This window comes from Culex quinquefasciatus, chromosome 3 (genome assembly GCF_015732765.1).
Source record: "Culex quinquefasciatus strain JHB chromosome 3, VPISU_Cqui_1.0_pri_paternal, whole genome shotgun sequence".
Classification (NCBI taxonomy): domain Eukaryota; kingdom Metazoa; phylum Arthropoda; class Insecta; order Diptera; family Culicidae; genus Culex; species Culex quinquefasciatus.
Genome location: NC_051863.1, coordinates 194,244,351 through 194,259,041, shown reverse-complemented (window position 1 = coordinate 194,259,041; position 14,691 = coordinate 194,244,351). Strand labels below are relative to the sequence as shown.

The 14,691-nt window shown below is 33.1% G+C and overlaps 1 protein-coding gene across 8 annotated transcripts in view; it reads right to left on the bottom strand.

Moving 5' to 3' along the window:
• Positions 1 to 200: 200 nt before the first annotated feature.
• The window catches only part of LOC6031064, a 64,144-nt gene continuing 49,653 nt past the window's right edge, over positions 201 to 14,691 (bottom strand). For 7 of the 8 annotated variants that reach the window (XM_038263875.1, XM_038263876.1, XM_038263870.1 and 4 more), the window contains 3 exons: positions 11,309 to 11,501; positions 11,041 to 11,141; positions 201 to 5,943 (listed from right to left, as the gene is read on the bottom strand). In XM_038263875.1, the coding sequence (XP_038119803.1) occupies positions 5,785 to 5,943; positions 11,041 to 11,141; positions 11,309 to 11,501 (453 nt within the window). In that variant the 3' untranslated portion in view covers positions 201 to 5,784. The remainder of the gene's footprint in view (positions 5,944 to 11,040; positions 11,142 to 11,308; positions 11,502 to 14,691) is intronic. The other variant, XR_005278598.1, reaches the window with a different exon arrangement.

Sequence of the window (14,691 nt, the reverse complement as noted above, 5' to 3'; positions counted from 1 at the left end):
CAATTCAATGGAAGTCGTATTTGGGGCGCCGTTTTGCATCATAATTATAGGCATGGCATATCGGACCCAATCGCGTCGCCGTCGATTCCATCATAGCCGGGAAGTGTGAGAAGGAAATTGAGGGCCTTGTTTGTTGTTGTTTTTTTGGCTGCCGAATTACATATCGTTTATTCGAATACTTCTTTTTTTGTGTGTGAGTGTTTTTTTTCTGTTTAAGTGAATTTTTGTGTGTGTTTAGCATGTGTATAGAAACAGTTTTATAATATTTCTTCTTCCTTTTTCTTCTCTTGCTTAGCTTATAATTATTGATATAATAAGTGTGTTTTTTTCTTCTCTTTGTTGATATATTTCAATAGATATTATATTTGAGTTTTGTATACATAAAAATAGTTGTATAAAAATAACTAGGAAGATGTGTATGTCTTTATGCCAATAATGGACAGCTAGTGAAAGATTTTGATTTCTGGTTATTCAATCTTCACCGTAATCAGTTGCTTAAGCCTATCATCTACAGTTCTGCATTTCACTACTACAACACTCTACCGCTACTTGGTAACAAGCACACTGATCCATTAAAGACAAAGTTTGCCTCTTGATGCTGTCCAACAGTTGTTTGCGTGTTTTATTTTTGTAAGTCATAGTTAAACTTTGATATTTTGATACAGACTTTCAGACCAAGCTCCGACTGATGTTTTGTGCTTCTTGAAAAATAGACAGTCATTTCCAGGATTTAATTGACAGAGCAATTTTCTTTATTCTTGCTGCCCTTGCTAATATAGATTTAGGTCATTTGAAACTATTTTTCTCGTTTATATGCTTAATATAATTGATTAAATACATGAACTTTTTTGTTAGTACACTTTTTTTGTATAACTTTTAATCTGTGACACAATTGTTTAAGATTTCCCTGCCTCTCCTTTCTAGTTTCTTTCTCCACTTGCGAAGATAACATCAGCATCCTTCTTCCCCCTCGCGTATTGTTCTTGTTTTGTTCCCTTTAGAATCTCAAGTGACCACTGCTGTTTGGACATCATTTTTGTTAAATTCCACTTAAAGCTTTTGTGAGTGTTTTTCTTCTTCTTCTCTCTCTTTCTAATGGCCATTTGTGCTACTGTACAGATAAAGCTGCCTTTTTTACCAAAAGATTGGCATAACGATTTCTGAGTGAATTTGCTATTACAGCAACGATAAGACCGGCTAGTTATGCGTTTAGAATTGATAGAATCGTTGCCGAAATTTAGTTTCGCAAGCAGGCAAATCTACTTACAGGAGGTATTTCACTGCATGAAACTTTGTTTGAAGACTAGGCAACGCAAGTTTTCAGTTTTAAAAATATCCCAATTTTTTTTATCAACTATTCATCACATAATATCGATTTTGGAAAACTTTTTTGCAGCTTACATATATTTTTGAATATGTTTTGTGGACTCGAAATGCCAACTTTTGGGTTGTAGTTTATGAGGGGTATATTTTAACCAAATTTGGATTGTTTTTTTATGAAGTGCGTTTTAGAAGGAATAGGAATATATAATAGAGAAAACCAATATTTTTTGAATGTAGAAATTTGGAATCAAAAGTTCTTTTGCAAAATTTGGATTTTTTTTAAATTTAAAAGTCTACCAATAATTTCTAAATTTTTAATCAATTAAGTTTATGATCATTTGTTGAGCCGACCTCTGGTTTTCTAATTGTAACCAATTCAACTCATTTATATATGGAACGTTGATATCAATTAAACTGTTGATCCGGTTTCAATGCCAAAAATAGGGTTTTTTTTTATAAAATCAAGTGCCTTTTAATTTTAATCTTTTTGCAAAAAATACTTTCAAATATTTGAACTTACAAACACTTGAAAAGTGCCAAATAATTAAATGCTAAACGGCAATTACTTGAAAAACATTTAATTTTTTTCCAAAATGATCAAAAGTACGTTTTAATCACAAATATTTTGTTACAACTTATTTTTTATGTTTTTTTAAACATATTTAAAAAAAATCCATTTTCAATATCGGTTTTAAACAATATGGTTCAAAAATTGGATATTATGTTCACAAAAAATACGTTTTGTTTCACAACAATTCTGTAGAAGACACCAAATCGATCAAATTCCATTTTTGAATTTTCTACTTTTTTAACTTTGCCCAATATTAAGAGCTTTAAATTTACACTGAAAAAAAAATAAGACTACCAAATTCCTAAATTCTAGGAATTTTGTCTCCTTTCCTTATTAAGTAATCAAAAAAATCCGATTACTAAATAAGGAAAAGAGGCAAAATTCCTAGAATTAAGGAATTTGGTACTATTTTTTTATTTCAGTGTAAGTCATTTCTAACCCAAAGGATTATTGCAAATCAAGCGAAACAATATAAATGGCATAAAACGAAGCATAGTGTAATGGTTTAACCCATTTAAATTGTACTGCCTGAAATCGTCAAAAATGATCTAAAACATCGAGCAACGTTTTCTAATTAAATTTAAACAATATCAAACTTTTGACACGCTTTATAAATATACAGAATATTTTGTAATGTTTTCAATTTTGAACTAAGAAAACATCAACTCTCTTGGTTGCGTGCAGCCTTAACGCGAGTAAAGTTTTTATTTCGTTTTTTTGCTTCAGTTCCTCGTTGAAAATGTTGAAACATTAAATGTCACAAATTTTCAAAGGTAATATTTTTACAAAATACTTAAAACATGATTACTGTTATTCCACTTCATAAAAAAAATTAAATTGTTTTGCATGTCAACAAGTACAAATATTAAACAAGTACAAAATTTTAAATTAAAAACCAATGTTGAGTGCAAGAGTTTTTAAGTTATATTTTTTATCAATGAAATATGTTTAATTCTTAAGTTTTATTCCTTAATTTTTTGAGCGAGTTTGAAGGTACACAAGCTTTAAAATCTTATTTGCGGTTTTATTGTAGAACTTCTAACTTTTTCAGATTTCTGATCGAATTTTTTGGTGTCTTCTGCAAAATTGTCGGTATTGATGATGACTATTTCGATAAAACAGGTACACGGAATCAATTGTTTTTGCTGATTTTACTATTAACCTTATAATAAAAACATTTCCCATGACCCGTATGTTTAAATTTTTGAAACTTTTTGCTATGTTTTACTGGACAAAAACCGCAACTTTTGAACCAAATTGTGCCACCGAGCTATGCAATTTTGAAAAAAAAAATGGACAAAATAGAAATTTTAGTCAAAATTTTGTTAGGCAACTAATGATTCGATTTTCATTGTTAAAAATTTTAACATTTGTTAAGTTTGATGAGTTTTTCGAAAAAAATATTCTTAAAAATTTTGAAATTGAGACTCACATTTTTAAAAAGGCCAAATAATCAATATTACGCACCTTTGTAATGTTAGTCTCGATTTAACAATTTTCAAAATATTTTTTTTTAATATCTTACAACTCCAAAATTTGATGTAAAGAACAGGAGTTGAAATTTTATGACTAAAATTTTTTTTTTTCAAAAAAACTTATATATGATCGAACTTATCTTTGGCTCAAAATTTGGGATATCATTAAAAATCTAAATTAAAAAAATATGGATTTTGGGAAACTTTGGCAAAGACCCCAAATCGATAAGAAGAATGTCTTCAAAAGATAAGATACGTGGTTGCCTCTCACCCAGTCGGCCTGGGTTCGATCCCAGAAGGTCGCGGTGGCAAATTTTGAGACGAGATTTGTCTAATCGCGCCTTCCATCGGACGGGGAAGTAAATGTTGGCCCCGGTCTATCCTAGAGGTTAGGTCGATAGCTCAATCCAGGTGTAGGAGTTGTCTCCCTGGGTGCCTCGGTAGAGTCGCTGGTAGACAGTTGGACTAACAATCCAAAGGTCGTCAGTTCCAATTCCGGGGTGGATTGAAGCGTAGGTGTAAAAAGAGGTTTGCAATTGCCTCAACAATCAAACCTCTTTAGAGCGAATAATTTGATTTTTTTAGCAAATCTAAACTTGTATAGAAGTCAACCCAGTTTACGGTACGAAAAAAATCATTAAAAAAATGATAAAAAGTTATGAGCTTCAAGCTGCTAATCTGTCAAAACAAAACATGATGCAGTGTAACACCTCCTTAAAACAACATTGAAAACATCCACTACTAGTAGTAGGCCGATTAAGGTTAAGTTTCGTCGCGTCGCGTCGTCGTCGCCTACTGCTGTCTGCATTTTTGTCTGTTTCCCCTTTTTGATTTATGGGTTCATTGTCTCCAGTCTTACATAATACGTAATTTAAATATATTTATATATGCGCAATTATTTATCGCCATTTCCTTTTTTAGAATCAACAGTGCTATCAATAGGATATATATATTCTTTTATAATAGCCAACTTATGTATAACGTTTGGCAAACATTTCCAGCTGCACTTATAATACTTATTGTTATTATTAGCTACTCATCACACGCAACTGAAAGAGCACATAATTACTAGAGAAAACAGTTAAAAGCGTTTGAGTTGTCATTAACTTGCAATATTAATCGGTGGGAAGCGTTTCTTCCAATAATGCGTATGCGATATCTCGGGAGCAGTGCCTAATCTAAGCTAGTTTGGTGAGTGAATTTGCCGTTCTCAAAGGGAACAGGGATTGTTGTTTAGCTGATTTCGATCCAAAAAAAGCCTTGCTCCTCTCAAGTGAAACTTGCCAAACAACCCTCCCCGCCCTCGATCCCTTGAGGGCATCGAGCGACACACATGGCCACGCACTCGAAAGTGGCCCCGCGCGGGTTTTTTCAATCGAGCATCATCGAAGAAAGGTGAATGTCAAGGGAACACAAACATATGTACAAGACGCGGCGCGGTCCGGGTCCTATCAACAACACTCAACAAACGGCAACAGCAACAACAACTTTAGCAACACACACCAAAAAGGCCACCGCCGTCAGCAACAGGTTTTGTTTCGCCAGGGAACTTGGCGGGGGTGGTGGGAGAGTCACATGGGAGGAGGGGGGGGGTCGTCCACCGGTTCGGAACCGAAGAGGACAAATAAGAGTGTGTGTGTGCGTACACGCCAGGTTCAGTCTGAGGGGTCAAGTTTGGCACAGGTCTTTCCTGCATGTTTTGAGCACGTTTAACCCCGAGCAAAGTGATGTTGAGGTAGTAAGAACACGGCTTGTTAATTTGTCAAAACATGTTTTGTTTGGTTTAAATTAATATAATTTTACATGTCAAAGATTTTGATCATTGTTCGGAGATAAACTTTATCTCGATCAATTAATTCGGAGTGTTCGAAAATTTAACAAACCGTGTTATTACTGACTAATTAGATTTCACCCGGGGCTTCTTTGCAAATTTTACGACTAGGAAGGGTAATATAATTTGTGGGCCTTTCGTTTTTTACTTAGAAGTGTGGTTGATGCGAATAAATCTCATCTCTTTTTTTTTTCTTTTTTTGCGCTAAAACCCCTGCACGTTAAACGTTTTCTACTCGATTTACGACTCGTACTTACGTTCGCGCGCTTCTTCGCCGTCTTCGTCTCGTGTGGCGATGATATTAGGTTATGTAGGTTTACGGCTTTTTCCCACTTCCCCACCCCACGTGTGTGAGCTTTTTTTTGTGCTCAAGTGGTTTGATTTGAAGTGAATCTAACTAGGTTTACACGTTCACTAAAAACTCTCTTCTCTGCAAATGGAAAAACCTCTTAATGTGGTTTATACCTGTTTGATTTCGGCAATATTTTTCTTACTTTTGAAATCTCAACTCTGAGCGCGTTTTTCATGATATGGCAAAGTTCGGAAGAGTGAATTCGGAATTTCTTTGGGAGCATAAATTCGATTTACAGCACGTGCAGGTTTTCACAGCTCTTCGACTTGGTGATGTCGGTGAGGCAGATCTTGTGCAGGATCTCTTTGGCGATGTGCAGCGACATCTGGGTGCGCGAGTTGCGCAGGTTGGTGGCGCTGGCGCGCTTCTCGCGCTGCTCCTTGAGGCGGATCTGAGAGGGGGTGAAATTGGATAAGAATATGTTAGATTATTTTTTGAATTGTTAATTATGATAATCTCTTTAAAAAGATGGTACACGAGGGAAAAAAAACAAATCCAATCGTATCTTTTGCGTCAGAGTTCAGGATGGTGGAAATTTGCTATTTTGAGGGAAAAATGTCAAACAAAATAAAATAAAAATTACACTTTTAATCAAGTTTGCAATTAAAAATGTTTTTTTTTTATGGAAAACACAATGCAAATATAATTTGTACCAGCCTAATATTTGAATTTTATTAAAAGTGTCATCAAATAAGCCCTCACATTTTTAACTCTCAAAAATTCGGAAACTATTGGTCCGAATTTTAATGTTAGAAAATGAAACTATTCTGAAATTTTCAGTTTATAATATTTTTATTTATCATTTAAAAAACAAGAGTATTCTTTATGACAAAACATTTGTTTTCAACATATTAGGCTTAGTTCAAAATTTCAAGATATTTTTAAGAGCAGAAAATTTCACAGATTGAACAATTTCACCTAAAATGCCTGTAACTGGGCAAAGATTGCAAATATGATTTTGTATTTTATTATGATGTTTAAAACTTGAGATAAAATTTGTTTCAGCCTAATGCTTAATTCAATAAAAAAAATAAAAAACTTATTTAAAGAAATTCAACCCTTTGCGTAAAAAAAAAAGGAAATCGTTCATTGTTTTTTCCGTGTATCATTTTTTCTGAAAAGTCCTTAGGCCAATGCAAATATTTAAAAAAGTTTTTGTCCCTCGGCCCTGGTCGAGGTCAAGGGGGGGGCAAAAAAATAAAAAAATATAAAAATTTAAATAACAAGCCATAGTCTTTACATTTAAATGAAAAAAGTGTTCTAAAATGCATTTTACACTAGTTCAGTTGTTTTGCAATCATTAGTTTTCAAAAAATCTAAGATCTGACAAAAACAAAAATTTTATCGAAAAAAAAGATTTTGCATCGAAAATTTTCTAAAAATCTTAAGGTTTTTTAAAACCCAAACATACTAAAAATGATTTTAAACGCAGGAGAATGTATTTTAATTTGATTTCAGTTGGTTGCACTTGAATTTTCATTGAAATTTTGAAGTTTATTGTAGAAATATTTTTTTTGCCCCCTGATTTTTCGGCCCAATTTTGAAGGGGGGGGGGGGGGGTGACAAAAACTTTTAAAAATATTTGTACCAGCCTTATCAAAACCTACAACTTTGCCGAAGACACCAAATCAAAATCAGATTCTTTTGAAGGAATTTAAAAAAAAAGTGTTTTCAGCAAAGTTGCAGGTACTGATTAGGACAATTCAAAAAAATGGTACACGACACATGTATTTTGACGTATTTTTTTAAACTTTTCCACAAAAATCACTTTTTGAAAATTCATATTTTTTATTTGTTTCTTTAGCCATTGAGAAAATTAGGCAAAATTTTTGCAACCAAGTTACGATTTGCTGAAAAAAAATGTTATCCACATTATTTTTTAACTACAGTTTTAAATGCTAAATCGAATTTGCAATTGAAAGGAATTTAGCAGATATTTTTATAAAATGTCCCATTTCCGAGATATAACCACTTAAAGATTGATTTCAATCAGAAATTTGCAATATTTTTTTTAAAAACAGTGTCTTCGAGTGACAACTTCTAAAAATATTTTTTTTCAAAAATTGCATAAAATTTCCTAAAATTTTATCTCAGAAATATTGGATATTGGACATCTAGTTGCTAAGATAAAGGGAAATAAAAAACAAGCAGAAAAAAAATAAATTTGTGATACTAATTTTCTAAAGCTAATATCTCAGCAAGTAATGTACGTACAAATTGTCAATGATGAATTTTGGAATCAAGACTTACATTTTATTAGGGCCATATATTCAATGTTATCAAATATTCAATTGAGTTAAATTAATTTAATTAAAATTAAATTAGTGCCAGGATCAGAATAATCAGGAAAAAAATGAAATTCGTTGTAAAATTTCTGTTTCTTGGGATTTTTAGAACCTCGAAAAATTGGAGCACCGTTTTAAAGTTTAAGGTATTTCTTTTTGAATGTTCAATATTTTGAAATTAAAAAAATGGCTTTGAAGAAAATGCTTTAATGCGAAACAATTTTTTTTAAAGCTGAGAACTTCATACAACTATTTTTGACTTTGTTGATCTTGACTGCTGGATATTGAGATACAGCCTCTTCAAGCTAAAATATTGTTCAAAGTCAGTTTTTCTCTGTGCCATCTAATTATCCTTCAATTTGTCTTGGAAACTATCATTTCGATTTTCAAAATATCCAAAATAAAACTGAAGTGAACTCTCATTAACTTGAGGAGAATTTTTTAGAATGGGCTAAAATAACTAATTTTGTCGTTTTAAAATGTTGGGTTTCTGTTTTATGTTTCAAAATTCTATTTTTTTAAAGAGCAGACAAATTTACAAAGGTTTCATATTGAACATTGTAAATCGAACGAATAGTTTGCGCGATATTGCTAATTAAAGATTCAGGGCAATAAGTTGACTTTGAAACAAACGCATTTTTCACAAAATTCAACAACCAGCAGTCCGATCAATAAAGTCAAAATATGATAATTGTATGTTATTTTCCTAGACATTCAAACATATTGTTGCAGGGTGATTTCCCTTCATGTTTTATTCAAATTTCAAAAAATGTAATATTTTTCGAAAATCAGCTTTTAATGACTATAACTAGGAAAGGTGCAATTTTGAAATTGCAAATTTGGTTTTGCATATACAGTCCAGACTCGATTATCCGAAGCTTTGTATGGGACTTCGGATAATCGAACCGCGAACATTTTTTCTTTTTTTCTTTTTCACTTTTTCAACATTAAGTTAGAGTTCTGCGACCCCATTTTAGTGAAATTTTAACAGTTGACTGCCTATTAAATAATAAAAAGCATTTTTCAATACTTAATCATCGCCATATTATCCGCCATCTTTAATTTAAAATTTCTAAATCACTTTAGAGTAGTTTAGAGGTCATACTCAAGTTCGAGAATCGAAAATTAGACAACGAAAAAAAAAAAAAAAAAATTAAACCAACTAGCCACCACCTAGTTTTATTAAGGTCTTATGGTAGCATCTTGATTGCTTAATAGTTTTATTTGGGCATTCACCGTAACCAATAAGCGAGAACTAATTAATAGGTTGTAACAAGGTTTTAAGTCTTGGACATAAAATCTGGTTAAAATGAAAGCCAACTGGCTTTCAATAAGGTTTTATGAAAGTTTTAATGAAGGCTTGAAAACCAGATGCCATGCCCAACGTTTTTATCGCATGCTTCTTTAAAACCAAGGGTGTTGTAGCTGACAAGTGCATGGCATGCAGAAAGCTCACTTAAAACCATAAGCTCCTAAAAGAGCATTTAACGCAGCCAAATAGAAATGATTAGTTATGGAGCTAAACGCGTGGTTTGATTAAATATGATTAACCGCCACTTTGGCAGAAAAAAATGAAAAAAAGCATAAATTTGTTTAAAATTCGACGAATCGATGATACATTTCTGACATCGTTAGCAGAGCCATAGGAGTTCAAAAATAATTTAAACATTTTTTTTTGCGAAAAAAAATTCATTAAAAACTGTGATTGCAGGAGAAATATTTTTGGTAAAGCAAGTTAATTTTTTTTGGCTCTATCTTCCCAACATTTATCGATAAAATTTGAACTAAAGCTGAATTTGAGCCACCAATTGCGAGTAATAAGCTTTAAAATTATTTTTATAACCTCCAATATCTATCATATCATCATCGCAATTTTTGACAACCATCTCCATTATTTAATTTGGCAAGACGAAGACTTATATTTTGTCATAAGACGCATGGAGACGTATGAAATGTCATTTTATCCTAACTCCTAACAAGGTTTTAATAAAGATTTTATAAAGGTTTAAGGAGGTTGTTAGGATTCAGTTGTAAAGCCTTGAGCTCCTATGTGGGTTTTATAAATCGGCCGTAACAACCTTTTTTTTAAGGTCCCTTTGGGTTTTAAGCGGGGTTTATCGAGGTTCTGGGGAGTATGCTACGACTATGAAGTTTCAATGTTGGTTTTGACTGATAGGTTTTATAGCGGTTGTGACAGCTTTGATAAAGCCTAAAATGTTACTTAAGATAATCGAGTCTGGACTGTAAATCAGATTTAAAAAAAATGTTTGACAAAGATTTAGAAACCCAAAAATCATTTTTTTTAAATTCTGTCTCCGGTACATGATTTTGACCCAATCCTATATTTAGCACAAAAAATGCATTTTCAAGTTTCTTAAAATTAATACAAAAAAATACGTAGTTTTAAATTTCAACTTTGAAAATACAAGTGCAACCAGCTGAAATCAAATTAAAATACATTCTCCTGTGTTTAAAATCATTTTTAACATGTTTGGGTTTATTAAAAAATCTTAAGATTTTTAGAAAATTTTCGATGCAAAATCTTTTTTTTTGATACAATTTTTGTTTTTGTAAGATCTTAAATTTTTTGAAAACTAATGATTGCAAAACAACTGAACTAGTGTAAAATGCATTTTAAAACACTTTTTTCATTTAAATGTGAAAACTATGGCTTTTTATTTAAATTTTTATATTTTTATATTTTTTTGCCCCCCCCCCCTTGACCTTGGTCAGGGCCGAGGGACAAAAACTTTTTTAAATATTTGCATCGGCCTTAATTGCTGTCAATAGATTTCGATAAAATTTATGAAATCTCGATGGATGATGGCGGACTTAGGTAAATAATATTTTAAAGTTAGCTTATCAATTTAATCAAGTTATAAGTATTTTAATAATAAGAAAATCTAATGATTAACCTCAACATGTTCCAACACTGGAGAAACCCGTCCTGCGCAGTTTCCAAGTTAAACGCTTTCAACCTGCTCAATGGTCACGTTTATTGGAAAATTGCCACTTTTTCGACCACATTGGAACACCCAAACTGATTATCTCCTCCCCGCATGCATGTACGTACACGTACATTTCACAGCAAGATAAAAAAGTAGAGCAATTGCTCCGGCTTTACTCCGTCCGTACGTCCGTCCAGGCAGCAGTTCAACATTTGCGCATATCTAAGTCAATCTGCATTTGCAGCAGCACCTCACCTGTTTCAGCACACCCACGAGCAGTTCGTCCACGTTGTGCTGGATTCCGCTGGACGTTTCGATGAATTTCGCCTCCCGCGAGGTGGCTAACTGTTTCCCCTCTGCGCAATTGACACATTAACGGGACGGGAAGAAGAAGAAGAAGAAGACGTAAAACAGAGCCGTCACAAATCTTGAATCTTGGCTTAGCTTAAGCTTGTACAACAGACTACTTAAGTATGCGCGCTCAGTGGTACAACATTATACATTTCGGACAGACTCTTCTTACCCGAAGTGCTGATTGCCCGGGACCGGGCCAGGTCGGACTTGTTGGCCGCGATGATGACCGCCTTCTCCTTGGTGTAGTTCTCCGACCACAGATAGTTGAGGATCTCCTCGGTGACGCGGAACGTGTTGCGGTCCACGATCGAGTAGACGACCACGCAGCAATGAGGTTCATATGTTGATAACGAGTTCTCCACCTGGTCAAAGAGGGAAATATATATATATTTATGTTGTATGTTGGTTGGTAGTGAATAATAGAGTTGCCATGGCCGGATTAGGAGCCGGATTTTGAGTTTCCCCCACGGAGGCGACCAAGACGGTCAAACTGGCTTATCTTACGCCGTTAGAAAGGGAATTTAGGATATTCAGCGTGGAGTAGTACTGAGCGGAGGATTGTTTGTTACGGTTGGCCTAGTTTGGAGTGAGCTGAATACTTGGAATGATTTGTTGAAACAGTTTTACAAGTTAGAAAGTTGTTATTTGATTACGAATTTTAGTTGAATGAATCAATTAATAACAAGACACTTAATTAAATTGCGAATACCTATTGTTATTTATAAAAATATTATCTAACTTTAGTAGATTTTAAGGTTGCAAGATTTTTATTCTTCAAAAATAACATTTGGCATATGTAGGAAGCAGCTATAATACATAGTTTGTTAAGCCTTTTATAAGAGCTAACTTTTATAAAATGCTAACCTGTTACCTCTCTCAACCCTGAATTTTCTGCTTGAGAGACGGAATCCTCAACTAATAAGACACGGATCCGTTTTTTTTTATTTCTTCAGAAAATCATTTTCATAGAATGCCACAATCAAATAGAAATTATTTAAAACACAAAGCTCAAATCTCTCCAATCAAAAAAAATTTATTTAAAACACAAAGCATTTGCGAGTCTGTAACATTAAATGTTAATCATTTTCCCTAATAAGCCAAATTAATGTTGATATCAAGAGTTTTTTTAAGGGGCCTTTTTAAAACCGCCTTGAGTCAGAGATATTGAAAAGTATGCAAAACTAAAGCAAAACTTTAAAATTTTGTTTATTGGACCTTTAAAACAAAGCTCCAGATATATGCCGAATACAAATTTTAATGCTTTATAATTCTTATGGAATACTAAACATTCTACTTGTCTTCTATTTGCACAACCAAATTTGAATTTGAGGCCAAAATTTGGCTTTTTCTTTAATTTCGGGAATTCCAGGGACAAATTATAGAAAATCCCGGGATTCAGGAATTCCTAGTTTTGGAAAAAAATCCCTGGAATTTTGCCCCGGGATCTCCTGGGATGGACGCACTAGTACCGCCCCTCCGTCACGAGATATCAAAAATGGATCTCGGATTTGTGATCAGTAGGCTTAGTGATTTTTCACGCTCAAAAACTGCAAATTTCACGGCGACCTCAATTTTAAAACAGCATATTTCACGCAAATTTCGCGGAACGTGAATTTTTTTTAAAATAACTCTGAAAATCTTATGTTTGAATCACAGAAACAACTTTTCATGCTTCATTATATATTATTCTTCAAAAAACAAAAAAAATCTTTCATAAATTTGACCGTGACACAAAAAATATTCTCCTAATTTTCAAAAAAAGATTCCAACTAGTTTATGGATGGGCTCTATATATATTTTGAAATAAAATGTAGGGCATGCGTATTCTCATTTTTGAACTTTTTTTTAATATTCGACTCATAAAGTAAAAAGCTTTCACTGATTTGCTTCATTTTATTGAATTTCATATCAAAATTTTACAATCTTGTCCAGCAAATAGTGAAATAATTTGAATTTTTTGCGACATTTATAACATTAACATTTTTTTTAAAGGTTTTTATCTCCCTTTTCAAATTGCATATTTTAAATCAAAAGTAAAAAATTATATAATTTGCAAAGAAATCAAAATTATTATTCAAAATGAAAACAAAAAAGTCGTATTTTTTTAAACTTTCACGGGAATTGTTCACCCAAATAATCAAATATGAAATAAACAGAATTCAGAAAAAAACTGTTTTTAAAAGTTGATTTCAAGGCTTTAATTTTATTTTGAATAAAACAAAGCGTGACTCTTTAAATTTCTTTTGAAACTATACCATTCAAATAAAATAGCAGTAAAATTGTTATTACAGCGAATGAAAATATTACTAAACTTGGTAAGTTTCTAAAAACATTGAAAAATCTTAATAATTCTTCAAATGGTTCAAATCAAGCTTTTCAATTGAAAACTAATACAATTTACTAAAATATTCTGTATGCATAAAAAATTTATTTTGTTGTTATTTTGAAAAAAAAAAACATAATTAGTGAACATCGATAAATTTCACGAATTTTAAGCCGTACACGAAGTCGTCAAAATCACTAATCTTATGTTAGTTATTGAACAAGGGTATTAACTCACTTAATTCCACAGTAGTTCATAAGATTATGTTTATTCCTTTTGAGTCATATTAATCATTTTGAAAAAAATGTTACAATTTCACACAAACATAAAATTTCACGGATTTCACGCTGTCCGCGAAATCGTGAAATTTCACTAACCCTAGTGATCAGGAACAAAAGTTATCTCTACTAAAGGTACGGATTTCGAATCATGACGTTATAACCTCGTTGGACACAAATCTGAAACCAACTTAATCATAAATGCCACGATGATGTTGTATCAGTTTTTGTGGTTAACCACAATCCCACTGAATCAACTACAAAAATTAGTATTTTAATTACCACTTCCACTGCACAACCACACACAGAACGACCCACCTGTCGATCAATACACCTACCGGGATAAAATCACTCAGCATCACCTCCCTGTAATTAAAGGCTTTTCGAGGCGGTTTGCCAACCCACCCACCAAGCCCACCACACGTGCCTCCGAAACGTGTCGTCGTCGTGCCATCTAATCTGCGACGAAGAGCTCAATTTTCCAATTAACACAGCTCAATCCAATACGTTGACTGTGCGTGTGTGCGTGCGTGGGTGTCGGTGGTGTGAACAACAACACATGCCAATCCAAGGGTGACAGATAGTTTGTGTGTGCGCAAATAATAACTCGATACCCGATAAGGCACACACAATCACACATGCACGTGGGCCGGAATGTTTGAGCACGTAAAAGCCACAATACCACGGTTAAGTGTGTCAGCTCAAACCACCCCCCAACAACCCCTTTTTCTCCCTACCCCAGAAAAGCGAATGCCGATGCAGATTTGCCTCGCTTTTCCCAGAAAATCTGCCGCAGCCAAAGCGGAAAAGCCTACGCCAGCAAAGGCAAACAGTTTTGGAATTCGTATGTCGGACGAGATCAACTGTCAAGTGGTGTAATTTTGAAAAACTTTGCTTCTTTAAAAATCTAACTGATATAATTTTGATGAAGTAAATGTGTAATTTTTGCCT